At 39.4% G+C, this 25,083-nt stretch overlaps 1 protein-coding gene across 16 annotated transcripts in view; it reads left to right on the forward strand.

Moving 5' to 3' along the window:
* Window positions 1-25,083, forward strand: part of DTNA (dystrobrevin alpha) — a 293,386-nt gene that overhangs the window by 223,461 nt on the left and 44,842 nt on the right. For 9 of the 16 annotated variants that reach the window (XM_089517250.1, XM_089517254.1, XM_089517253.1 and 6 more), the window contains 3 exons: window positions 2,607-2,731; window positions 16,211-16,291; window positions 24,719-24,796. In XM_089517250.1, the coding sequence (XP_089373376.1) occupies window positions 2,607-2,731; window positions 16,211-16,291; window positions 24,719-24,796 (284 nt within the window). Of the gene's footprint in view, window positions 1-2,606; window positions 2,732-16,210; window positions 16,292-20,206; window positions 20,297-24,718; window positions 24,797-25,083 lie in introns of all 16 variants that reach the window. The other 7 variants (XM_089517257.1, XM_089517264.1, XM_089517260.1 and 4 more) reach the window with 2 other exon arrangements.

Genomic DNA, 25,083 nt, shown 5'->3' on the forward strand with positions numbered 1-25,083 from the left:
AGTAAGTTGTTTGTTTTCATAGGACATAGTCAAATAAGTTGGCTTTTTCTGTTCTGTGGTTGATATGTTATTAGATGTATATCTAAAGAGAACTATGGCATCTCAATGGAATGTACACCTGAAAAGAATGATGTGTATTATTTACAGAGTATTCATTTCTTTATTAAACCTGTTAATTTAACTTCAGTAGAAATGTAGGCATGATATATATTCAATATCATTTAGTTACTGTAATTTCTTCACTCCAAAATAGTTCACCTAGCGTTGTTATTGTTGTTGTTGTTGTTGTTGTGTACCTTCAAGTCATTTCCAGCAAATGGCAACCCTAAAGCAGACACATCATGGGGTTTTCTTGGCAAGATTTGTTCAGAGGAGATTTGCCCTTGCCTTCCTCAGAGGCTGAAAGAATGTGACTTGTTCTAGGTCACCCATGGCTGAGCAGGGATTTGAACCCTGATCTCTAGAGTCATAGTCCAGTGCTCAAAGCAGTACACCACACTGCTTGCCTAGCCCTCATGAACTGGATTGCCCACCATAAACTCTGTTTTGCATCCAGCTGCAACATGTATGAGGATATCAATTTATATCAGTGATCCAGTATATGGCTAGCTCAGAATCATAAGAAAATTAATATAATAGTTTTTTGTGGGTTTTTCGGACTATGTGGCCATGTTCTAGGAAAGTTTATTCCTGACGTTTCACCGGCATCTGTGACTGGCATCTGCTTTTCTCTGAAGATGCCAGCCACAGATGCTGGCGAAACGTCAGGAATAAATTCTTCTAGAACATGGTCACATAGCCTGAAAAACCCACAAAAAACTATGGATGCCAGCCATGAAAGCCTTCAACTTCACAAATTAGTATACGTTTGTTAGATTCAAGCTCATGTATGATATTAATCTACAGTATGCACATTTTCCTAGTAATAGATTCCATTTAATCAATTATACATGCTTTGAAGCATGTATAAGGGCAGGTTAATTGGGCTGTGGATCAGGTTGATAGAGCCCTCAGCCTCTGGGATTCATGTCATGGAGTGATGGCAGCTGCATTATTAGAAAGGAGTGATGTACAATAAAGACAGTGAATACAAACTAGACTACTGCAGTACAAACATACTATGTGTGTAGATTGATGCCTCTGATGGGTTTGCATACAATAAGCAAAAGCTAAGAAATGAACAGCTATGATTTCTAGCTTAGCAATACTAGGTAGGTAGCTTACTCACTCATTGGGGTGAATTAACCTGGAACATCCTATTTTAATAATTGCTTTTGAACTCTTACTTTTGGGACATAGTTATTTGACTGTGTAAAGGGTGCCTGGATGAAGGTTGATTCATATACCACAAAAGGAATGATATTGATACACATCTGTTCATTTCTGCCACTTTTATGACTTACATGACCTTTTTCTCAGTAACAGAAATCTTTGCTGATTTCTAGATGTGACTGTGTCATGAGTAGTTGATCAGGTACAGTATTCATTTAAAAAACTCACAGATAGCAGTTCCGGTCCCTAGGGGGAAACAAGAGGAAACAAAATGGATTATTGGGCAGTAGTTTGGACCAACCAAAATGCCACAACCTTCTGAGTTCTCCATAAGTCTTAATCAAGTTATGTGGTACAAATGAACAAAATAGGGAACCTTTGCATTTTCTAAATGTTGCAGATGACAACTCCCACAATTCCTTAGCTGTGGCCATGTTGGGCTGGGCTAATGAGAGCTGTTAGTCAGACACCAGGAGGACCAAACATTTCCTGCCCCTGACATAGAAGATAAGAAAAAATAGAGAAGTCAACATTTAGGTCTGCTGCATTTAGTCTTAACATGGAGCCCTTTACAGTTATAGCACTGTGATTCAATTAGCATGGCTCCATTCCATAGAATTCTGGGATTTTCCATTTAAGGTAGTACATTTAGAATTCTCTACCGGAAAGCTATGATACATGTCCAAACAGCAAACCCCAGGCTCCATAGGATATTGCCATGATACTCAGTCTTAATGTTATATTTGTTGTGTGCCTTCAAATCATTTCTGATGTATGGCAACCCTAAGGTGAACCTATCATGGTTTTCTTGGCAGTCTTCTTCAGAGAGGGGTTACCATTGCCTTCCCCTGAGACTGAGAGTAGTGTGAAAGGGATCATGAAGATTATGGGCTGAATCAACAACTGATAGGTGTGTGGGTGTCAGGTGTTTACAGGTCAGATGGCTGGTGTCAATTTATGAGAAAACAAAGGGAGGCTGAAAATCAAGTATTGCTTTTCTCTGTGAATGTAGTAATGCGGAGGGATTGGAAGTGGGCCTTGGATTAACTTGCACCCTTTTCCACCCTTCGTATTGTTGGGAGAGAGAAATAGACTTGAGGGCTCACATATATGTAAGTAAATACAATACCTCCCCCATAAGAAGCTGTAAACCATTATCAGGTGTAAAAGGATTCAGTTCAGGACATGATACTGAACCACTGAGTAAACACGGTCTAGTGGCAGGAAGCAAATCCATAGGAAGTAGAACATTCTGTTTTCCCATAGTTCTGTGGTAGCACAAACAGTTTAAATCTTACCTGTCCAAATTACCTTTCCTTCCTTGTTCCTCCCAGAAATCACCTGCTAAGAAGCTAACTAATGCACTTAGCAAGTCTTTAAGCTGTGCTTCCAGCCGTGAACCTTTGCACCCAATGTTCCCTGACCAGCCTGAAAAACCTCTAAACTTGGCTCATATTGTGTAAGTATTTCTGTGCTCTGGAGATAATAGCCTTTGTTATTAGGCCTACTAGTTATTCTGATTTGAGGGCATAAAGGGACTTTTCCTTCCTATATATAATGTTGTTTATTAAACTACCAAATTGTGGCATGGATTTATTCATCTTTTTGGGATGCGGGGATGAAGTGGCTCAAGTAGTTAAGATGCTGAATCTGTTGATTGCAAGATCAGCAGGATGGCAGTTCAAGACCCAGGCACCACATGATGGGGTGAGCTCCTGTCACTAGTCCCAGCTTCTGCCAACCTAGCAGTTCAAAAGCATGCAAATACAAGTTGATAAATAGGTACCACTCCGGCGGGAAAGTAAACAGCGTTCTGTGCAATCATGCTGGCCACATGATCACAGAACAGTCTCTGACAACGCTGCCTCTTTAACTTAGTAACAGAGATGAACACCACCCCCTATGGTCGGACATGACTTGACAACCTTGTCAACAGGGAATACCTTTACCTTTACCTTTTGGCTCACCTGTGTGATACTGTAAAGTCCAAAAAAAAATGTGGAAGGAAAAGTGAACTTTTTTAAATCAAATGCTGTAATTACATTACAAACTTTTTTAAAAAAAATGTATTCTGGAATTATTGTTCTGAATTTCAGTATAGCAAGTCCTTTATTTAGTAGGACTCAAAGGTTAATTTGATCCAGTTCTGGTTTTGGCCATTTAAACCATTAAATATCTGAAAAGTAAAGCATGTTTGGGGGGAAAATAGAAATTGACTTTGCTTTTCTAATTTTTTTTCAATAAATTCTCTGAAATTTTCAGATTATTGGTCATTGCGTGGGTTTAAAAACACAGATACCAGTAAACTTCTCAGGCTCAGAGAAGACTTTTGGAGGCTCGAAAACTCACATCAGAAGGATGGATGTGTGTTACAAGCCCCAGACATTCTCTGTCACTCAAATGAAGATCCAAATAGTAGAGAAATTTTAAGATACGATAATCTGCCATGCTGTGTCACATACTGTGGGAAAGAGGTAGCAGGGGTGGCTTTGCAGAATGGAAGAAAATAGCCAGAATGATATTAAGGTATGCTGAATATGTCAGATATAAGAAGGCCTAGAGTATTCCCCCCAATTTGGGGGAGGGTGCAAGGTAATTTTATTATTCAGAGGGCTTTGCTAATTTCAGGCCCTGAGAGGTAGCAGACAGTTTGTGCTGGACTGATCCAGCACTGAAGATTGCAGAGAAGGGATACCTTTTTGAACCCAGATTGGTTTGGGATTTTTCCAGATTTTTACCTTTTTCAGAACTAAATGGAAAAAAAATCTCAATCGCTGTGTTAGTCATTTGGGGGGAATTGCCCCACATCCCTAAACTATTATCAAGAAAATGCGCCAAATTTACAGGTAACTCATATCTTAAGAGTCACATTACTGAATGCAGTCCAAAGAAAATATTCCATTTAGAAAAAAAAGTGATATATCAGAGCAAAGACATAGATATAACACATCTCTTTAATACATACACACATACACACACGCACACATTCTCTGTACAGATAACCTTTTACTTTCAGGCACAATAATCAATATGAGTTCCTGCTTGTTCTCTGGAGTTATGCATCCCAGTATGAACCTTGGTGAAAATTAGGCCTCTAATAATCAAGTAGATTTGAGTCCATGGAATATCTGCCTGACGTGTAAATAATTAAGTTCCCACAGCACTTTGAAAAAGTGGTCACAGGGATATATAATCATTCAGCCCTAAATCCAGTTGCTAGGCTCAAACACACTTGATGAATCAATTACAAATGGTATACTAACATATATGTAAGTCCCAGCAATTCACTGGGTCCACTATAGGTGGAACTAGCAGAATTTAGACCTCCTATAATAAGATATGTGTATAGGGTCATTCTAACAAGGATAGACCACATTCCCATAGGGGCACACCACTATGAAACAACTGCTTGCAGAAGTGGTTGTTCTGTGTTGGCACCAGCTACATGCCACCAAGCCCTCAAATGCCTGGTTCCCAGTGGGGAGGGGCAGTCCACACATGGCTCCTCTATGCCTGGCTTCTAAGGAACTAGGATAGTATAGATGAGGTAGTTTCAACAGTCTCCTGGCCAGGGAGGAGGTAATTATTCTAGCCACCCTGCACTCACTGTTTTGGTTCTGAGTACGTGTAGAAGCCAAACCTTTGAAGTATAGAGAGCTGGAGCCAGCAGCCTCCTTTTTCTCTTTGACGCCGATGGTGGCTTCTTCCTTGCCAACACAATTTTCTTCTTGCCTTCACCACTTTCACCTCCATCACCATAACTATCCAAACTAAACAAGTAGGACTCTGGCCCTTATTCCTAGTATATTGAGAAATATTCAGGCTTACTCAGATAGTTTTTGTATATTAACTACTTCACCCATGATGTAAATGTCTTTAAGTAGTACAGACCTTTAATAGGTTTATTTTTATGTTCTGTTTTATCAGCCTTAAGTCAAAATTTCTTCTCCATGTAGCTAATCATTCTGTATTTGTATGTATCCCTATTGTGTATGTGATGTAATAAGCACAAGGAATATTATGTTACATAACGACTGTCTGTGGTTGCCTGCACTGTTGGAAGTCACTAAGCCTTCTCTGACATGAAGAATCTCACATGGATATTAAATACTGTGCAATGATTACTAAGATCATTCTAAATAAATGAGCAGTTATTATAAGGCTAATCAATGTATTATAGTAATAAATTGAAAATCTACACTAAAATCTTATCAGAAGCTGTGTTGAATAGCTGAAATGCTCTATTTCTTTAAACTCAGTGATTAATGCTTTCAAAGGCTGCATCTTAGTTAAAAATTGGTTTTGACAATAAATTTGTAATGCTCAAAAGAATTGGTTTGAAATGATGGAACTCAACCCATTTGGTTTCTTAGACTACAAAACAGAAAGAAAAAAACCCTAAAAGAACATGTATATCCCAGTTAATGGATATGTTCATAGGCATTATTTGTTTGGTACCAGAGGTAGAAATAATGTGGAAAGAATAGGAACAGATTCATACACTCCACACACACAAAGGAAGCAGTCCAATGTGTTTCAGCCAACCTTTTATTCAAAAGTAATGTCACACATGTGTGAAATAAAACAACCAAGGCCCTGTCTCCACAAGCCAAATAAAACACACACACACCATCCTCTCAGCAGGAACTGCAGATGATACAGGGCCCAAACCTGTTCAGTGCCAAACTTGGGGTATACCCCTCTTAATATGAATTTTCAAAATTCTCTCTGTTCCAACAATGAGTGGCTGTTTGAAACTTGTCCTATTGTGCCACCATCATGGCAGTGGGTCACTCTGAGGTCAGAACAAGTTGCCCAGCCATGGGACCACAGCTGGGCACCTCATTCTGACCTCAGGATTAGTAACTCACCAATGCGGTAGCCACACCAGGTAGCACAGTAGGACATGTGTGCAAACAGTCATCTGGCATCAGAACGGAGGGCCTAAGGTCATGAGGTAGGCTGGGGCAGCTTTGGGACCAAGATACTCCAGACTGTTCCCCAGAGTAGCATGCCCAATGCTGACAGGACCTGAGTCAGGTAAACTTTGCATAAGTAAACAAAACCATTTTGTATCTTCTAGATCCCACTTGAGGGCTTCTTCCAAAATTCATCCAGGAATAACTTCTTTCACTAACCTTCCACTTTCCTTATGATTTCCATTTAGGTGGCCAAATGTATAGGTCTGTGGGGGTTTTTTTAACATGCTGGTGAGGCAGCCTTATGTGCTCTGCTTTTCTCTGTTTTGTTGTATCCATAGTAAGAGATTCTGGAGACAGCTGCTGTTTACTTTGTCTGTTGTGGTCAGGCACATGCTGCTACATTTGGAATTCTTTACACAGAATCCCATTCTTTCCCAGCTCAGGCTTTATTGCATTGTTTACTGCAGACATATCGCTGCAGCACAACATGAAAAGTTTGTATTTCTCTAGCCCTCCTTCATCATCCCAAGGCTTCACAATGCCGGTGTCAAAAAAAAAAATCCAGCTAGACACAGGAGAAGGAAGAAAAGCAGGAGCTGGGTTGATATAAAAAGACTTTGTAAACATGAGTTTTTGTATCAGAAGCTTTGTTAACTGTATACTGATTATTTAACAGAAAGAATCTGCTGAAAGGATAATCAAGACCAAAAGAGTCAGAGGACAAATGTAAAGTAAACCATTTTGTGAATAATTGATGAAATATTGTAGCTCGTAGCTCGTTAACATGTTGAAGAATTTGCCCTTGTGTCATTTTAAAAAAACCAGTAAGCCAATAGCTTCACACATAAAGCAAACATTAAAAACATACATATTTTAACCATTGTGGGGCTTGGGTGAAGAAAATGAGCACTCCCTTCGCAAGCTAAAATCAATGTAGCTAAGATAACATGACCAGTATTCTACATCAGTTATTTAGTTAAGTATACTTAATTAACTAACTTAAATGAGTAACCCGTCATAGCCCGACTCCCCCATAGCTGAAGGAAACATCATTTCCCCATGCTCTGGTGTCAGCAATCCCCACAATCATGACTGAGTAATGGTTGCAAATAGAGAAACTATGTGTCAATAAATCTAGGTTACTGTTCAGTATTCAAATTCATTGCTTAGTCACAATTGTGACACTATTGCTATGATCATAACTCCCTTCCAGCCAGCTTTGCAGTAGTATTGTAAACTGTAGTGCTAAGATAACCTGTGTGATGAGAATTTGGAATCAGTATTTTATGCATGTGTCAAATGTAACAAAACACTGGGGTACTGGCCTGCTTTTTACTTTCTGAATCCAGGGGTGGTTTATAACATTTCTTTCCTTGAAGCATTACAAAAATTGCCCTCCCATAAGTCTAGATACATAGTACCCATACTCTCCATACTGTTTTGTCATTTGAGGGAGAAAATCCCACAAGCGTCTTTCCTCATTCCTGGCAGTAAAACTACAATAACAAATGAACAACACATTCCACTTTGTTTCCAACACCAAAATCTACTAAATGAAGGAGCTTATCTAATATTTGAGCTAACCCTGTTTCAAACATAGCCACGGTGCTCTCTCTTTCCTATGTGAACACACACTACTGCTGCTGCTAGGGCCAATAGGTTAAAATGTCTTGCTGCCCAACTGAGACACCAATTCCTTTCTTTACCCATTCACTCCAAACTGTGCCACCTGCAGCAGATGACCTGACCCAACAGTGTGGGAGTTCTTGCCCTGAAAAACAGCTTTGTTTTAATATATTTCCACATGAGGAGAAAACTGATGGCTATATTGGAATTGAAATCCATGAAATTCATCATTGTGTTAACTAAGATCTAGAGAAATTACTCTGGTCTCTAGCTCTTTTTCTCCCTTCAATAAAAACTGTATATGATAGGAAATTGTCCCCATCTACAAAAGCGGACTGAGATCATAGCCCATTGAAATGACTGGAAGGAACTGTTTGTGATTAATTTCATCCTGGTGTTTTCAATGAGACATGTAGCCTTACTTTATCTGTGTTTATTTGTTGGAACTTAGTATGCAAAGGATCTCAACCCTCATCATAACTAACGTTAGCTGGATTACAACCAGTGTGTTTTAATACAAGAAGGCATCCTGGGATATAAAACTTTCAAGGTAGCTGCATTTGGCCATACCGGGGGGGGGGGGGGGGGGATCTCAAATCAAACCTGTTGCAATATCTTTATTGGGCCAACCAAAAGGATAAATGTAGGGAAATTAAGGACTGTAAAAAAGCAGTCAGGTATTTGGTCTATTTTGATCTTAAGATATTCCCCCTCACCCTTCTCATACTCTCCAGTATTTCACAGATGAAAACTGTGATGTGTGTGGCCAAGCAACATCAGAGTGTAGTCAAGATGAGATGTTTTAAAAAAGAAAACACACAAGCTAGGATAGGCTGTACTACTTTGCTTTTGCCTGAGTTTACAGGGAAGGGCAAGATTGTGCCTCCTCCTCTCCTCTCTACCTTGCTGAGTTAATTGAATGAAAATTACTTTTGCACTTTGACTGCATCAGTTGAAGTAAGCTAAGGGAAAGGGGGAAGAAGAGAGAGAAGCTGGGACATTTTGAAAGCAGCTGAAACGGTAAGACAACAATAGATTGATTGGGACTGACTCTGACAAATAAGGAGAGTTGGAAGGTATGGTTCCTTAAGTGCCGCTCCATGTGCAACCTTTTTTCTGACTGAGAGAGTAGAGGTAATGGTGACTAGAAAGATACAGAAATAAAAATGCACAAGTTGTGGTGAAAGCCTCACATGCAGGACAACTGACATAAATTAGAATGGGAGAAAAGAAAAGCTACACAAAGTCTTTAAGAATATCTTCTTACTAGAGTGGTTTTTATTCTTAAATCTAATGAAAGATAAACTGTATCATGAAAAAAGCTCTAGGCAAGCATCCAAGCAAAGGGATATTGCAACCACTTTTAATGCTAGACTCATGCTAGCAAAGTCCTCTTTCTGCCTGCAGCAGTCATTTTTACTAAGGACAAACATTTCTACTGGCATTATGCACTGGCTTTAACATGGTGTTTACCAGTGTAAGTGCCCCAAACAGTGTATGTAAATGGAAAGTAGTAAATACACTCAAACTTTGTTGAATTCTATTTAATAAATGCTGCACCAAACACTGTAGTTTTAACTCTCTGTTTTATATCAATGTAATATGCTAATGCAGACCCCCCAGAGAACAATTACCTCTCTGGCTGCTAAACTGTGTTCTTATATTTAACATTTGGTGTGTTGCGATTGAAACCTGCAGTAAAGTACTGTGCTTGTTTGCTATTCTATAATATTGCCGTATATGGTACTTTTTACATGCAGGGGTATACAGAGCATAGCTTTTACAGATAAAGATTATACTTTGACCACGACAGTTGTCTGAAACTTTACAAAGTGCTTTACAGTTTTTATTAACTTGGGGGCTATAGAAACCGCCCCAAAGGGGTAGTCTACAGCCACCTCTTTACTGGCTGGATCGGGGCCACCACGGCCCTGATCCTGCCTCTGGAGAGCACAATAAGGAGCCGCAAAAATCAGCTCCTTTTTGCACCCTGCAAGCAGCACCATAGCCGTGGCAGTGCAGCTTTATGACGCCCCTTCGGTGCTGCATCATGTGGATGCAGCACCAGAGGGGCATCATGATGGTGCATGCCATGTGGACTGGCACATGCCAAAATGGTACCCTGGGGGGCAAGGTTCGGGCATCCAGCATGTGGATGCTGTGCCCTGACTCCACCCACAGGGTCCAGGTGATCATCTAACACATTTTACAGTGTATTTTCTATAACAATATTGCTAGTTGTCAGAAACCTTTTAAGTAAAAACATTTTGTTTATTTAAATTTATAATATAACTGACATTCATGATGCTGCTTAGACACAGCGAAATTCAAGAGGAGTGATTTTTATTTGAGCAGCAGACTTCCATGATGCACATAGTGCTGTTCAAACTTGCCTGCTTTGAAATACAGTTTATGATGCGTCTGGACTCCCCTGAGAAGTATTAAGGCAGAGAGCTGCATGTACAATGTGGGAAGGTGCTGTTGTTCAAGGAATACAACACATAAAAAACCCACAGACAGTCATATAGGTCTAGTTCCAAGATTTTGAGATCCTAGCCCTACATTTTACCTGTAATAAGTTATTCATTGACCACGGTATCCTTCTGAAACGCCTGAGAGAGTTGGGTATCAGGGGCACTGCCCTCCAGTGGTTCCGATCCTACCTCGGGAAGGTTCCAGTCGGTGAGGCTGGGGGATAGTTGCTCTCGTAAAAGAGAGCTGACATCTGGTGTTCCACAGGGCGCCATTCTATCCCCCACGCTGTTTAACATTTACATGAAGCCACTGGGAGAGATCATCCAGAAGCATGGAGCACGGTGTTATCAGTAAGCTGATAACACCCAGATCTATCTCTCCATGTCACCGACTGATACAGTGACTAAGGATGGCACCTCCCCTCTGGATACCTGCCTGAAGTCAGTAATGGGCTGGATGAGGAAAAACAAACTCAAGCTGAATCCAGAGAAAACAGAGGTACTTGTGATAGGTACACCAAGTCCAGATAGGGAAATTTGTCATCCTATCCTTGATGGGGTTATGCTTCCCCTAAAGGATAAAGCTCACAGTTTGGGAGTACTCCTGGATCCATCCCTACAGTTATCATCTCAAGTAGATGCGATGGCCAGGAGTGCTTGGTATCAGCTTCGGCTGATACGCCAACTGCATCCCTGTCTGGATCGAAAGGACCTTGAAACTGTAGTACATGCACTGGTAACCTCTCACTTGGATTTCTGTAATGCGCTCTACATGGGGCTACCTTTGTACCAGGTTCGGAAGCTACAGCTAGTTCAGAATGCAGCAGCCAGATTGATCACAGGTACTCCGAGATCGGACCACATAACACCTATATTAAATCTCTCCACTGGCTGCCTATTAGCTTCCGGGCGCAATACAAAGTGTTGGTCGTTACCTATAAAGCCCTACATGGCTTGGGCCCGAGTTACTTGAGGGAGCGCCTCTCCCTACATAATCCACCCCGCACTCTCAGAACAACGAGGAAATTTTTACTTGATTGCCCCAAGGTAAAACTAGCAGCAACTCACCGGAGGGCTTATACGGCGACAGCCCCTACCCTCTGGAACGCACTCCCAGAAAAGATCCAACTCTGTTCTACATTAGAAGCCTTTAAGAAGGCATTAAAAACCCACCTCTTTCAAGTAGCATATCCTCCCGATTCTGTTTAGAATAAGGAGTTCCCCCCCCACACACACACAACTGATGGTTTTAAGCAGGGGTAGGCAACCTTTTTGAGCCGGGAGCCGGGTTGCTGTCCCTCAGGCGACTGGGGGGCCGAAGCCGGAGGTGGAGCTTCAACCCTCTGGGGCGGGGCCACGTGCCGGGGGGTGGAGCGTCCACCCTCCGGGGCGGGGCCGCATGCCGGGGGTGGAGCTTCCACCCTTCTGGGCAGGGCCGCGTGTCAGGGGGTGGAGCTTCCACCCTCCAGGGGCGGAGCCGCGCACCGGGGTGGAGCTTCCACCCTCCGGGGGCCAGGCCTCCCCATCTTTGTTGGCCCGTCAGAGACCAGCAAAAAAGCTGGTGGGGGCCACCAGCGCTGGAGGGCCCCAGCGATGGCACCGGGCCTCCCAGAGGCCCCCTGCCGCTGTCGGAGCCCTCATGGAGGGCCCCAGCGACGGCAAAGGGCCACTGAGAGGCCCCCTGCCGTCGCCGGAGCCCTCCTGGAAGGCCCCAGCGACGGCAAAGGGCCTCCCAGAGGCCCCTTGTCGCCATTGGAGCCCTCCTGGAGGGCCGCAGCGACAGCAAAGGGCCTCCCAAAGGCCCCCTGCTGCCGTCGGAGCCCTCCTAGAGGCCCGCCGCGGCTGCTGCCGCGGCTTTTCACCGCTCTGGGCACCGCCATTTTGGGCGACAAAATGGCGGTGAAGTCTCACGCGACCTTCCCCGCCATTTTGGGCGAAAAAATGGTGGCGCCCATAGCCCCAGAGGCCGCTATGGGCGCTGCCATTTTTTGCCCAAAATGGCCACGAAGTCTCGCGCAACCTCGCCGCCATTTTGCCGCCCAAAATGGCGGCGCCCAGAGCAGCAAAAAGCTGTGACGGGTGGCCGCCGCGGCGGCAGCGGCAGCAACAGCAGCCAAGGGCCGGTCGGCAGACCCCCGCAGGCCGCATCCTGGTTTTAAGGATCTGTATATGGTTCAGGTTTTTAGGAAATTGTATGAAATTGTGATTGTAATTACTGAGCCATTTTATTGTTTTGTACTGTGACATGTGTCACATGCTTACTATGTTGTGAACCTCTTTGATCTACAGGAAAGGCGGTATATAAATAAAGTTTTATTTATATTTATTTATTTATATTTATCCATTAATCTTTCACATAGATACATTGGCCTTCAGTTTGTAAATTATCTCTGTGGTATCTAAATAATTGTGGATGAAATGGCTTTTTTCAATGGAACAGTGAGGATAATGCATTTTCCTGCCTCCCTACAGTAAATATACCATCAAAATATGGGTTGTGTAGTCTTAGGAACAGCTGGTACGGAGAGAGAGAGAGAAAAGGGAGAAATTCTGTTGTATGAACTGAGTCCTTTCCAACATCCATTATATCTAGACCTAGAAAACAGACAGATGTACTTAGCTGTTTAAATCCAGTTATCAGATGGCATTATGTATGTTTCATATTCTATGCTATACTATCTAAATTTTAGGAAGGCAAATACTGTAACAGTGGCCTTGAATATACAATACTATGTTGCCAATCTCTATGTTTAACTTTTTTTTAAAAAAAATAAAAATGTCATTAGCAATTATGTCAAAATATAACAAATGTTCTGATCTTATGCAGTTAGATTTGAAGGACTGTACTTTCATGTTGACCCACAACAAGGATACCTGCCAGCATAAACCTAAGATAAGAGTGTTAATTTTGAATTAGGTTGGATTTCCTTACCTTCAGTAATTTTTAAAAAGAAAATACTTCGTCTTAATTAATAGTTTTTGTTTCTGTATTTCATTTCTGCTGCAAAAGAGATACTTGGTAAGTAAAACGTTATTCTGTTAGTACATGTTTGTAAGGGGGAAACAATATTTATCAGAATAGGTTGGCATTCTGATTATAATTGTGAATGTGTATTCCAGGTAGCAAATTAATTTGTTAGTAATACTAAGTTATGTAATGATCAGTAAATCTGCAATGAAATTATTTAATAGGTAAGTCACTGAAGCTGACATATATTTTATTGATATATGAAATAGCATGTTCGGGTTGACTGGTTTTAACTTAAATGAAAACATTGTGCTGCACGTTTGCTGGTAGTTACTTAGTATGATTCTTTGGAAGAGCGAAAAGAAGCACACAACTTCTCCAATGTATTGCTATCTCAGAGTTTCCCCACCCTTGCCCCCTTCTTTACGCCCTCTTCCTATGTCTCCAGTTCTATTAAAATGGAGACAAAGGGACCAAGTCTCTGACTGGTCCTTATCTCCATAGTTAACTGGTGAGAATGTAGTATCCAGGCATAGGTTAAAAGGGACAGTTTATCCAAGCAAAATCAGGGACCACGGACGAGCTTTAAATTCATCATTACAAAGAAAAAATTGAGTGTGTTCATGCATACATCTTTCTACATATCTGTATAGTATTGCCAGGAACTTGAGAGTTTTGTTGGCATCAGTCATAAATAGTGTTAGAACAGACTTAGAAAAATTTAAATAGCGACATTCTCATTCAAAGCCCTTTTCTAGAACAAAGAGGGAGGAGATATTCAGGAAATTCTAGAACTGGTGGCTTGAAAGACAGGGAAGGATTACAACTTTTTCAGGAAGTGCAAAGAGTCCCTTCATTCCTGGCAGCATTTCCTATTCACAGAGTAGAAGAGCCAACAGATTTTGACAGTTGACCTTTTCCTTCTCACAGATGGCTTTTGTATGCATGGTTCTACTGTGCCACATGCATAAACTTGTCTCTCCATATGAACTACTCTCCCTAAAATAGGTCATATGATGTTATACTGTTACAGTGTAAATTGTTCAGGATTGGGAAGCAACTGTTCTGAGGCCCAAATAAAACTACCTGAGCAAAGCTATGGTTCCTACTACATGGTAGCTTCTGCCACCTTTTTTGTGAGTTTAATACTTACTCACAAGAGAGGGCACTTTAGTGCTCCCCTAACTGGTATGTAACGGAGCCTGATTTTATGCAAATCTATAGCAAAATCACTAACATGTGGGCTAGGTTTCTGCCTACCATTCCAGCACCCTGCAAATATTTTACAGATGATTTGTAAACCCCATCTCATTATTATTATTATTATTATTATTATTATATTTGTTTTATCCCGCTTTCCTCCTGATACAGGGACTCAAGGCGGCTAACAAAATTTAAAACAGTCTAAGTTTAAAAAACAATTCAAACGATTAAAACATTACATTATGCAGAAAGTGTTGTAGCAGATCCTCATCAAGGACTTTAGTTTTTCATGTCAAATAGCAAACAATCCTTTGATGAGGGTTGCCATGGCAAACTTCTAGGGACGCCCTTCATAAAGAAGGTACACAAGCTTGACATTCAGAAAATATACAAACAATTCTATCTACGAGTCTATGAATTGTAATTTCAAGCCATCATTTCATTGCTGCTTGTTATTATGAAACAATGGTCAAGCAAGGATTATAAATGCTAATAACTACAATCAACCAATTTGCTGCATTTATTGTATTTAAATGTACAAGTGATAATGCATATTCGTCATGAGCAAAGGTTATGACCCTCTGAATATGGTTGTTGCTGGAGTAGAAATTGAATCATCTCTGGTGGATATATGATTTAAAAAAAAAAAAGTAGCATTCCTTCCAGAGCTTAGATAATTATTTTTGGGGGGGAAATTAATTCCTGTTACACATTGCAGATTTTTAGAAGTAATCTGTTGCTGTCACTTGTTCCAGTGTTGAACAAGTGACTCATAGGGTTAATGATTACAATACAGTATTGTTCATTACAGTTACACTTGTTGCAGTGTTTGTTGCTTTTCTGTTACAGTGGGCCCTCCTTATCGGTGGCTTCCAAAGCAAAAATTTGACTACCCGCCGATTTCCACAGCCCACTGAATAAACTAGGGCATGATTATATTTTTTCATCTGCACATGGCCCCAGAGCCAAACCCCTACTATTATCGAAGACCTACTATACTGTTTGTTTGTTTTTTGAGAGAGAGAGAGAGAAAAAAATAGGTTCTAAAATGGCTTAATTATCAAAATGCTTCTAAAATGACCTTAAAGCAACCTTTGAATGTAACTTGAAACTATTACTCATTACACCAGTAAAGTAACTTCACTTTTACTTGTTATATTTCTTTCATATATTACTTTTGCAATGTGACTTCACTGCATTCTCATTATTCTAAAAAGTACAGTAGTTTGCTGCATTGCTTATAGATCAGCCTGGTTCTAAACTGGTTCTTTTTAAAACAGAGATTCTTATACTAACAAGAAATCGGTGAAATGAGAACCAATTTGAAGGGTGCTGAAGGAATTTCTGCATTCTGTTTTATCCATCCTCTTTATGTATCAGAATTACTCAAAGACATGGCCATGTTAATCTGAGAAAGTAGACTGAAGTCTACAAAAGCTCGTGCTGCCAATTTCTTTCTTTCAGTTAGTCTCAAAGGTGCAACAAGATCTCTCTACATCAGAATTATTATTTCTGTAAAGCAAAAAAAAAAAAAAATAAAGCAAATTGTATAGAGAATGCCTCGGTAGATGAAAAGGTGTTTTGCCAACAGTCCTATTGCTCCGTGTAAGGACTGCTTTTATTAACATGTAGAATTAGAGTGCAAGAACAGAATATTCTGCCATCCTGTTGGCTAATAAAATTTGCATATGTTGAGATTGCCTGTTGAATTATTGCATTAAAGTGTTGTCTTATCTTCCTTCAAGGCCTCCTAGACCAGTCACCAGCATGAATGACACACTGTTCTCCCACTCTGTTCCCTCAGGAAGCCCTTTCACAAATAGAAGGTGAGTCTTGCTCCTGATGTATTTTCAGATACAGTTATTAAATATCTGCTTTTGTTTTATTGTTTAATTTCCTACATCACAATGAAAGCAGTGGTAGGAAAAGAAGAAAGAAATGCCTTAGAATTTTTTGACTAAATTTATTTTGCACATTTATATCCTGCGTTTCTTGAGTCATGGAACTCAACAAAGCATATTGAAAGTTCACAGGTAGTCTTCCAACAAAGCACTGACAAGATCCTGGCGTGCTTGTGTTCTGGCTTTGCTCTGTCGTATGCCTTCACTCCATTCCAAGGCACAGGCCTTGTTCAGAAAAAGCATTTCCTATTCTTCCTTGCTTCCTTTCACATGCCTGCCATAAGAGGAGACATGGAGCTTTTCACATTACGTGCAGTGATTTCACCTCAGCTGTCATGGTTCCAAACTATGGATTCCTGGGATTTGTAGTTTAGAGAGGGATATTTGGAATTCTCAGTCACAGAGCGCTAGCCTCACCAGACTACAAATACCAGGATCCCATAGGATATAGCCACAGCAGTTAGTGGAATCATAGTGCTATGATCATGTAGTGTGGAAGAGCCCAGAAAACCTAGTGTTTATTATTTATAGTATACATATTATACTATAGGTTTAGTTTAGTTCTTTAGAAGCCAGTGTTGTAAACCATGTTTTGCAATCATAATTTGCAGTTGTGGTTTATAGGGAGCACATAAAAACACTGGTTTGAACATTATACGAATAAATCCCATTTCCTTTGAAGTCCAGTACTCAAGAGGAAATGGAGGGAACTGGATGGAATAATTAAGTTCATCTTGCATTTCTTGCAAAGCATGGTTTGTTGGACTAGCAACATTATGTCTGAGCCATAAATACAGATGTATCCACACTGCAGAAGTAAAGCAGTTGGACACCACTTTAACTGTCATGGCTCCATCCTGTGGAATCCTAGGATTTGCAGTTTGGTCATTTAATCAGCCTGATCTGTCAGAGAGTGCTAATGAATCACAAAACTATAAATCCCAGAACTTTTAATCCCAGATTCTGTAGGATAGAGTTATGACAGTTAAAGTAGTGTCAAACTGCTTTATTTTCTGCAGTGTGGATAACATCACTTTCAGTGCATTTTTGAAAATTCTAGTGTCTTAGAACTAGGGGGGCTTAGAAATGCCATCTTTGTGAATTCCAGTACAAACTATCCTGGAATTTAGATCGAAACATTGCTATCTATTGAATTTAGCACCTACCCAAATGTAAAAAACATATTTTTTAAAATTCACATCTTTCATGAAGATAAATTGAAAAACAATTTACATTTCAATATGTATTTTTGTGCAGGTGTGTGTGTGCGCGCGCGTACGCATTTACATACATGTATAAGGGTGTGTGTATGTATAGGAAAGCATCCTGAAAACAGACAGTGGCTATGTAAATACCAAGAAACTGATGAGAACATACTGAAAAGATATTCACATTAGAAATGCCTCAGTTTGTCTCTAATGTTTGTCATATTAGGCAGTGGTCCATGCACTGGGAAGCTACCAACTAAACTATTGTAAAATGCTCTATGTAGGGCTGACCTTGAAGAAGTCTTGGAAGCTGCAGCTAGTGCAAAATGCAACAGCTTGACTGCTGACTACGATACCATATAGGCTCGAAACAGGCAGGCCAAAAAAACCATGGCAGAGCAGCACCAGTGTCATTCATGCCAGGGCCAGGACAACTGCACACGTCCAGCCCCAAACCAGGCCACTAAAAAGGAGCAGATTTTTCCAGTGCTTTTTGGCCCAGTTCTTTTCTGAAGATGCAGCATTGGCATGGTTTCCTGTCACGTTTGGGGTGTGCATCAGCTAAACACTATGCCCTGAATGCGGTGGGAAACCCATCTGTTTCGGGCTGTAGACAGCATATCATGCCAGACTTAAAAGAATTGCTCTGGCTGCCAGTATTCAGTATCTGAATTGAAGGTGTGTCTGAGGATATTCAAAGCCCTAAATGGTCTGGGTCCACAATGCTTGAAGGAGCACCTCTCCCTGTGTGTGTGTGTGTGTGTGCGTGCGTGCCTGAGGACAGGTCTGCTGGGGAAGGGGTCCTCTTTTTTGTCCTACTAGTAAGTCTATACACTCTTATGGGACATGGGAGAGGGCGTTCTCAGCTATGGTATCCTAACTGTGGAATGCCCTCCCCTTGTAGGCTTGATTGGGACCAACACTCATTTTATATGTGCATCAAGTGGAACATTGGCTGTTCATCCAACCTTTGGGCTTCATCAGTTCATCCTAAATAACGATGTTACATTACTATTTTTATAAAAAAAATAATCTTTTAAATCTGTTTTTACTCTTTATAATATTAACTATATATATAGCTTATTTAAATTATTAAATAAGTAGCTTATTTAAATTATTTATTGTTTTAAACTGTTCAATTTCATGTTTTTAAAGTTATTTGTATGTTAACTCAAGATCACTTTGATATAGGGTAGGATACAAATATTTTAATTAATAAATAAAAAGTTATCATTGGTTTGGTTTCATATTATTTTAGGTTTTTAATTAGTTTTTCAATGCAACAGACTGCCAAATATTCATATAAGATGTAGATTCAAATTTGTTGAGAAGGCAAATATTCATCTGTAAATTACTTATTCATTGTGTGAAAATGTAAAAGGCCCTTAGCCCTCATCTGGGTTTGCCCCTCACTTATGCTGACAACAAGAATTGTTAGGGATGATGCAGATGTGTGTAATTTGCACGTTAACACTGATTGCAGTAAATCTTCTGAGTTATTTCTGTGGAGCAGTTTCCATGCCAAGAAGCAAACTATTTGTGCAGGACTGCATCCATCCTTCTGTTTGATTCATCTGCTGCATAAAAAAGGTTTAATATGAACTGAGCAAAAAATTTAAAGACACACTAATAGTCATAGTTAGTGTACAGTGGATCTTATTTACTTATCTGAGTCTTTAAAACACTAAGAATAAGCAAAGCAAAGTATTTTCTGTCCTTTTATTTAAATAATACACAATAAATAAATAATAACAAAAGTTCAGTATTTTTAGACAGAGCCAGAGTTTGGCAAGCAAATACACTTCTTAATTGCTTATTTATTATGCTTAATTATTATGAATTAAGTGTGGATAACATCACAACTTTCTAGAACCAAGGAGGAAGTTCTAATAATTATCTGAATGTGAAAGCTTCAACTACAGCAACAAATCCCTTGTGTTGTCAGCAAAGTCTTTCAATATTCAGTGTTACTGTTGTCTTGTACTTCTATGGCTTATGCAGGTCTTTTGTCTGCATTTTTTTAAAATGTATGTTAGTTTCCTTCTCATAGTGACATCCTTGTGAAGCAACAAGTATATGGGTTGTTTTTTTCTTTCCACCCTGATTGACATGTGTACAGGTTGAGTATCTTGTATCCAAAATGCTTGGGACCAGAAGTGTTTTAGATATCAGATTTTTTTTTTGGATTTTAGAATATTTGCATATCTGGGGACTCCACCTTCCACCTGCAAATGAACACGCAGGAGCACTGCAGCCACTTCCTTGAAGGTGGAAGCAAGTGGCTGGTGGGCTCCTCAAAGATGGGAGCACAAAGAATGTGTGTCTGGCTTACCGCCACCTTCGCTGCTACCCTTCACCATTTTATATATAAGGACTTTAGCATCATATCACATGAGATCAGGTGTGAAATTTTCCACATGTGGCATCATGTCTGCAGTCAAAACATTTTGTAGCTTGGAGTATTTTGGACTTTCAGATTAAGGATGTTCAACCTGTATTTTATTATTAATGGCAGTAACCCTGTCTACAATTGATGTGAACTGAATGCTCTGAATTCATATAAACATATCCCTGTGTGTGTGTTTCTGCTTGTACATGCTGTTAATATGGTGTCATTGTTTGAATCATTCAGGTTACTTGAGAATATAAATGTAGCCAATGCTGTGGTTGATGAGCATTCTGTCATAAAGCTGTATGTAAATCAGCTTGAAAACAATTCACGGTCAGTATAAGAGCACTAAACCACTAATTGATGTAGTTCTGTAGCTTCTCCACTAAAATAGTTCTATACATATGTTAGTCATTTAGTAAAATTACTAAAAATGAGGATACATTAGCTGACTCCATGATTTTTTGTACTTAGGTGGGTTTTACTTTTTAGAAAAAAGAATTTCTACAAAAATTGAACTTTTGTGGTTTTAATAAAATTTAAAATGGATTTCATGCCAAGCCTGGAACCTTCCTCTTTTACCTTCAGTTTTGCAGAAGATAAGTATTTTACTTGTGCCACATACACCTGTGGCAGTTTTCACTCGTAGACAAGCTAACATATGAATTTTAATTTGAGCAAATCTTCAAAACACTGAGGAGGAAGCACAAATCAAAAGGAAGTCAAACAATGAAAAACATGAGAAGTTGGTCCTGATAGAGGCTCATCAGTACATACAAGAATGTTGGTCTCTCCATCTAGATGAGGTTGACTTGACATATGATAATCAATGGAAATTCATGCAATTATTTATATCACACCATAAGTGGCATATCTCAGAGCCTCAATAGCCAAGTGATACTTAGGCCTGTTACAGACAGCCAAAATAAAGCTGCTTCGAGTCACAGTGGAGGTATGGTGTTTCAATGATGCATGTGTCCTAAGAGTCCAGAAGTTGCACCAAAGCCACGCTCCAGCCCTAAGAACTGGAGCGTGGCTTTGGTGTGGCTTCTGGACTCTTAGGATGCATGCATCATTGAAACACCATACCTCCACTGTGACTCGAAGCAGCTTTATTTTGGCTGTCTGTAACAGGCCTTAAAGAATTACTGAGGATTAAAACTGCTGTACTTTAATGTTGTATTTGAGACCTTTGCTCGGAATCCCACATGTTTCTATTTTCTTTGCTAAAGCTCCTCAATGGGATATTCAGTCTGGATTGGGACCATGACATTGGGAGGAGAAGGATTTAACCCTTTTCTCAGGTGCCATTTATCTGCTGAAAATCATACACGCAATTATATGACCCTCAACTTAAAATGTACAGTTGCTATTTCACAAGTTTCACATAAACTTGGGAATCTACAAAATCATATTTTTGGAGCAACTATGTTTCAAAAGAACAGTCTTGTCTTGATATAATGATGTTTATGAGAAGGATATTTTTGACATCAGTGCAAATAAGGGTGAAATTTGGCCTCTGCATTCCGTGTCAAAACATCCAGTTCGTGCCATGCTCAGGTGCACTGTATTAAACTGCTAGGTAGTTATTCTGGAACAGAACTTAAAAGGCTTCAACTATGTCCTTTGGAATGAAACAACAGAAAACTGATCAAACGAAACTTTGAAAGCATGTAAGGTTGATCAGTTTTAATGATTCAAGCAGCTGTCAGGCTTAGATCTGTCTGTTATCTATCTATTCATTTGTCTATGCCAGAATCCCATGTGTACATCCAAAAAAAAAAAACCTTCATTATACATATATAGCAAGGATTGTTAGTGGTCATTTCCAGCCTTTGGTACTTCACAAATCCAGAGCAGCTTTATTTTGCATTTTTTGATCTATTAATAATATACCAGAGTCTCCTAAAGATACAATTTTCTCATTATGGATAGGTAAGGGGGGGGGATTAAAATGAAGTGATATCCTAGCTGTGCTGTTAGTACATTATGGCCAGGATCCAAAGAACTGTGAAGTTAGCCCAAAAATGCTTTAGTTTTTTTTCTGAAAGGACTCCCCCTGTTCACCTATCGTAAAATGCTTTTAAAACAGAAAGAACATCAAATGTAATATGTGGTACTGTATTTTGAAGTGAACTTGGGGACCTTCTGTTCAAAGAAAAAAATCAAGGGTTTCACTGAACCATCACATAAAGTCTATAACCAAAGAGTCATCTAGTCCAGTGTCCTATTTTTCCCCTGTGGCTAACCAGTGCTTTTAAAAAGCCTGTATATGCTGTATGAAATCAATATCTCTCCCCTAGCTGTTGGTGTTTATTGGCAGGCTGTGTATGAACATGAAAGTTGTGTTTTACTGTCATTTTTAAACAGCACTGATGGATTGCTACCCATGAATTGGTATAATCCCATTTTAATTAGAGCCTATGAGTCTTGTGTGCATTTAAGCCACCTTTAAAGGAATATATGAATACATAGAAAAGTCATTATCTGTGTATTGTGTATCTTTGAATTCATTCGGCAGCACAAGGGTAGGATAGCATACTTTCCCAACTATTGAAAAAGAGTGATTTAGTAGCTTCATCAGGACCTTGGGGAATGTTTACTGTGTTCCCATCAGCAGCTCTGTAACATTATGTCATATTTAGTTACAACTAATTTAAAACCATATTTCTCTTTAATTGTTTACTGCTGCCATCTATCTGAATACATACCTGTGTAATTAAAGTCATTTCTCATGACATATATGTAACTTTAAAAAAGTTTAATTTATATAGTGCTACCACAAATCTGTGTTAACAAAGCAAGATATCAGTCAATCTGTGAAGTCTAGAGCAGATGGTGAACCCCCATCCCTTCGTAAGTGCTGAATGCTGCATGATTTTGATTTTCTGTATCACTTGCATCTGCCTTTTTCCCCCTCCATTACATAGTAGAAAATAGATTCCAGCAGTCTACATTGTATTGCTGTGTGAGGTAGCACTACTGAACTGTCAAATTCTGTCAGTAGTAGAAGTCAACACCATCTTTGTCCAGATGCTGCTGAGTTGTACCACAGGTTCTGGCTAAAGAAGAAGAAAAAACACACTGGAATAGGCTGGGATTTGTTGAAGTTCTGTTGCCTTTTGGGTGGCTTTTTATTTCTTCAGGAGACCCTTGCATCTGCATTGTAAATTGATGAAAAAATTCACACTAGCAAAAGAAAGTTGTACACAAATGATGAGACAAAGCATTTGGAAAAAATGAGACTGTGCCTGGAATCAGTTTTGTATTTTAGAAGGAAACTATGCAGAGAGGCAGATAAAATAATTCTTTCTATTAAACCTTTTAGGTAATAGTACTGGGCAGTTCTACATAGCTGTTCAATTTGATGAGTAAAAGAAGCAAAATCAGGGGGCCTCTAGTGGAATCCACAGAAAAAAGGGAAGACACACCTCAAGATTATTCAAATGATGGTTGTTTATTGGTAGAAAATCTTTCCATTTTTAGACGGTTCCCTTTCCTTTAGACCTGATACATCTATTTGTCCTGAAATATTGTCTGTATTGTCTGAACTAGCGAATTCATGTGAATGTGTTCTGGCCCCACTTTCTTTTCATTCGAAATTAAGAGAAATTCCTGCTGTGTGATAAACTTCTAAGTGAACTGTGGATTAAACCTTCTACATAATTGGAGATTTGTCTTCTCTGTTATACGCAAAACAATCTCGTCACCTTTTCCTTTTTGTTGTAAATGATGATGTCCCTTCTTTTGCATGTTACACAGCTACTTACCTTTTGACTTAAAAGATGCAATTTTTTCCAGTGTCTGACAGATTGCCAAGGAATGGAACCACTGGAACTGGGAAGAGTTTAATAGCATATTTCAATATATCATTTTGAAAGGACAAAAATAAATAAACATTTGATTCTTTTTTAATCAAAACTGCATCAAGAAATGCAAGTTATCAAGGTTCTTGTTTTAAAGTTCCATAGGAATATAATACTTCCCTAAATTTAAGTTGGTAATGCAGACAGAAATTAATTACATGTAGACATTTTCTCAGAGTACATCCATAAAGGGGGAAATCTTTGTATCATTATGAAAAGTACTGTATCTTAAACGAGTTGGTTCTTCTGCTGCCATCACTTCTCAAATACTATAACAGAAAATGTTCTGAAGAGTTGGCAGCATTAAGACTCATACCACACTTTGTCTAGTTTGCAGCTTAGAAACTCTGTGGGGCAATAAACAGGCTTTCGGGTATTTTGGTATCAATTTCATGTAAGGTGCCTGTTTTTTTAATTTAGACAAGAAGTGCTGAAGTTGTATATATTTGGAAGATACTTTGTTTGTTCTTTGGCTGCAATTCCATGCAGTCACCTAGTTGGAATTGAGCCTCATTAAAACTCAATGAGGCTTAGTTGAGATCAGAAATGCATAGGACTATCCTATAAACTGCTTACAGTTGGCCCTTAGTATCCACTGGTGTTTGGTTCCAGGAACTCCTATGGATACCACAATCCATGGATGCTCCATTAAATATAATGGCATAACAAAGTGGTATCCTTTATTTAAAATGGCACAATCAAGGTTTCCTTTTTGGATATTTTTTTCTTTTTGGAATATTTTCAAGCCATAGATGGCTGAATCAATGGATTTAAAAAACTGGATATGGAGGACCAACCATTCATATGTTTTAGAGTTAGTGGATGCATTTCAGTAGATTTTAGCCCTCACTGTTTATTGTCTTCTTAGTTGTCGTGTCTCATTAAATAGCTCTCCTTACAAGAATAATGAAGTAGAGCAGAACAAATTGCTGGCTAGGGCTGCTCCAGCTTTTTTGAAAGGCAAAGGGTAAGTTTAAAAGGTGCATCAACAGCTTGCACTAACCCAACCAAAGCAGTTGCCTTCTCATTTCAATATGCTGTTCATTCTACAAAATGTTATTGAACAAAGAATTTTAGTTTCCCCATCATTTACCAACTGGATTAAATACAAATAAAGATGTAAAATACAGTAACATTTCATTGTTTGCCTTGGTATGAGATCTTAAAATAAAGACAGTTCTACATTTGATTTAGAATTGAGTATGCATAATTAAAATTTTGCATTTCATTTTTAAGAGCTAAGCTATACATGTA

The sequence above is a fragment of the Sceloporus occidentalis genome, unplaced genomic scaffold, assembly GCF_023333645.1.
Source record: "Sceloporus occidentalis isolate IW3139 unplaced genomic scaffold, rSceOcc1.0.p SCAF_3, whole genome shotgun sequence".
In the NCBI taxonomy this organism is placed as follows: domain Eukaryota; kingdom Metazoa; phylum Chordata; class Lepidosauria; order Squamata; family Phrynosomatidae; genus Sceloporus; species Sceloporus occidentalis.